Below are 1876 nucleotides of genomic sequence, written 5' to 3'. Positions count from 1 at the left end.
CAGTGAACGGCGATCCGAACGATGAATACTATCCCCAGCAGAGGGCTTATCTTGAGGGCATCTCCGTACCAAAGGCTTGGAACATCCTGGACTCTACTTCCAAGAGGACACCTGTAACCATTGCCGTTATCGACGATGGTGTACAAGCCGATCATCCCGACTTGCAAGGGGTCGTCACTGAAGGCTATAACGTTATTGATAAGAATACTGATACCCATCCTCGAGGACCGCATGGAACAATGATGGCTGGCATTCTAGGTGCTATCAGGAATAACAAGATTGGTATCGCGGGTATCGCCGACCATCTCCGTATCATGCCTATCTATATAAGCGACAAGCCGTCTTTTGGAGGGATGACTGATGCTTTCACCTATCTCATTTCTAAGAGGCCAGATGTGAAAGTAATTCTGTTTTCGCAAGGATTCAAAACTTACTACCCACCCCTGTTGAAGAAGATTCTCGAAGCAGTGTCAGCTGGCATGCTAGTTGTTGTGGCAGCAGGAAATGACCACTCAGATCTGGACACGGAAGAATACTATCCTTGTTCCCTCAGCGGACCCTATACGGATGGTGTTATATGTGTGGCTGCTTCAAATGGTACAAGAATGCAGTTGGACGACGAAAGCAATTTTGGTTCAGCTGTTGACATCGCCGCTCCTGGCTACCAAATACTGGCAACTACTCCCACTGGAAAGTATGGAAAGGGTACAGGTACCTCAGGGGCCGCGGCCATCGTTGCAGGTATGGCTGGAATGCTCTATAGCCTTGAACCTTCTCAGCATGCTAAACTGACTCCAGGTTATATCCGAAGTATCATCAAGAATACTGCCACGCCAGGTGTGATGGATAGCAAAGGGAGAAAGTTTCTCACTTTCGGCCGCGTGAATGCTGAGGCGGCTGTACGAGAGATACTTAAGAAGTAGAAGATCGCTCTCATCAAGGTTTTGTCCCAATGATGACCGAATCACCCCCGAGTAAACTTTACGTGATTTATGCTCAAGAAATAATCATTTCAATCATTATGAGTATGTGATTAGTATCATGCATCGTAGTGATCCTGCTCCCGCTGAGCTGGCGACTTACTTTTCACTTACTTTCAACTCATTCGCCCCGCGAATAACTACACTCCGGAACTCCATCGTTTGTGTTTTTTATACAGTGTATTATAGTTCTTGGAAAAATATATTTTACGAGCATGTCAGTTAACTATGCAACTATGGAGAGTCGAATTTGTATCTTCGTGTGACATAAATCGTGCCAGAGTTTGGCACGATTCATGTCTGGCAGCCAGACATTCCACTGCTCATCACGCTCGCTCCAAGAAATTATTTAGCGCGTGGAGTGCGTTTCACGCAGAGCACCGATTTATCAGCTTCTTCCCCACCCTCGATACGTGCCAATCATACACTATCAATGACTAGTCTCTCACTTTTCATGTGTAACGGCACGGGTTGCCATCCGATATTGAGTACACCGGAGATCACTTACAATGGTCGCCACCAAAAAGCTCGCGAATTCTTACTGTAAGAATCTTACATAATCCAGTTGCAGCATGACGGAGAAATCGAGCAAATAACTTCTCGCTAACAACACGGCGCTTGAGCCACAGACATCACTGATGTCTGATGGCTGATGTCACATCAGCCAATTAACTCGGCCTCTAAGAGGCCGTTGCATGCCCTTGCTCTAAGATAGACAGGTAATCCTAGGTATTAAGTTTGTACTGTTAGTCTCTGACTACCATTTGGGACGGTTTCGATCCGTTACCCACAGCTCTAGTAGAGCTGCTCAGAGCAGCCTGCTCTACACTTTCTGCATCGTTAGCAGTAATTGACTCATAAAAAATGAAACCTAATGAAGAGGGACATAGAGGGCT

General features: G+C 46.2%; 1 protein-coding gene across 1 annotated transcript; it reads left to right on the top strand.

The window, feature by feature from the left end:
• Positions 1-41: 41 nt before the first annotated feature.
• On the top strand, positions 42-923 carry Pmar_PMAR019826 (thermitase, putative; the record flags this gene model as incomplete). Its single annotated transcript, XM_002774831.1, has 1 exon — positions 42-923. A coding segment is annotated over one exon (882 nt), but the record flags the coding sequence as incomplete, so codon positions are not given.
• Positions 924-1876: the final 953 nt, after the last annotated feature.

Source organism: Perkinsus marinus (assembly GCF_000006405.1).
Source record: "Perkinsus marinus ATCC 50983 genomic scaffold scf_1104296957262, whole genome shotgun sequence".
Classification (NCBI taxonomy): domain Eukaryota; phylum Perkinsozoa; order Perkinsida; family Perkinsidae; genus Perkinsus; species Perkinsus marinus.
The sequence above is the reverse complement of the archived record's forward strand: the minus strand, read 5'-3'. Positions and strand labels throughout refer to the sequence as shown.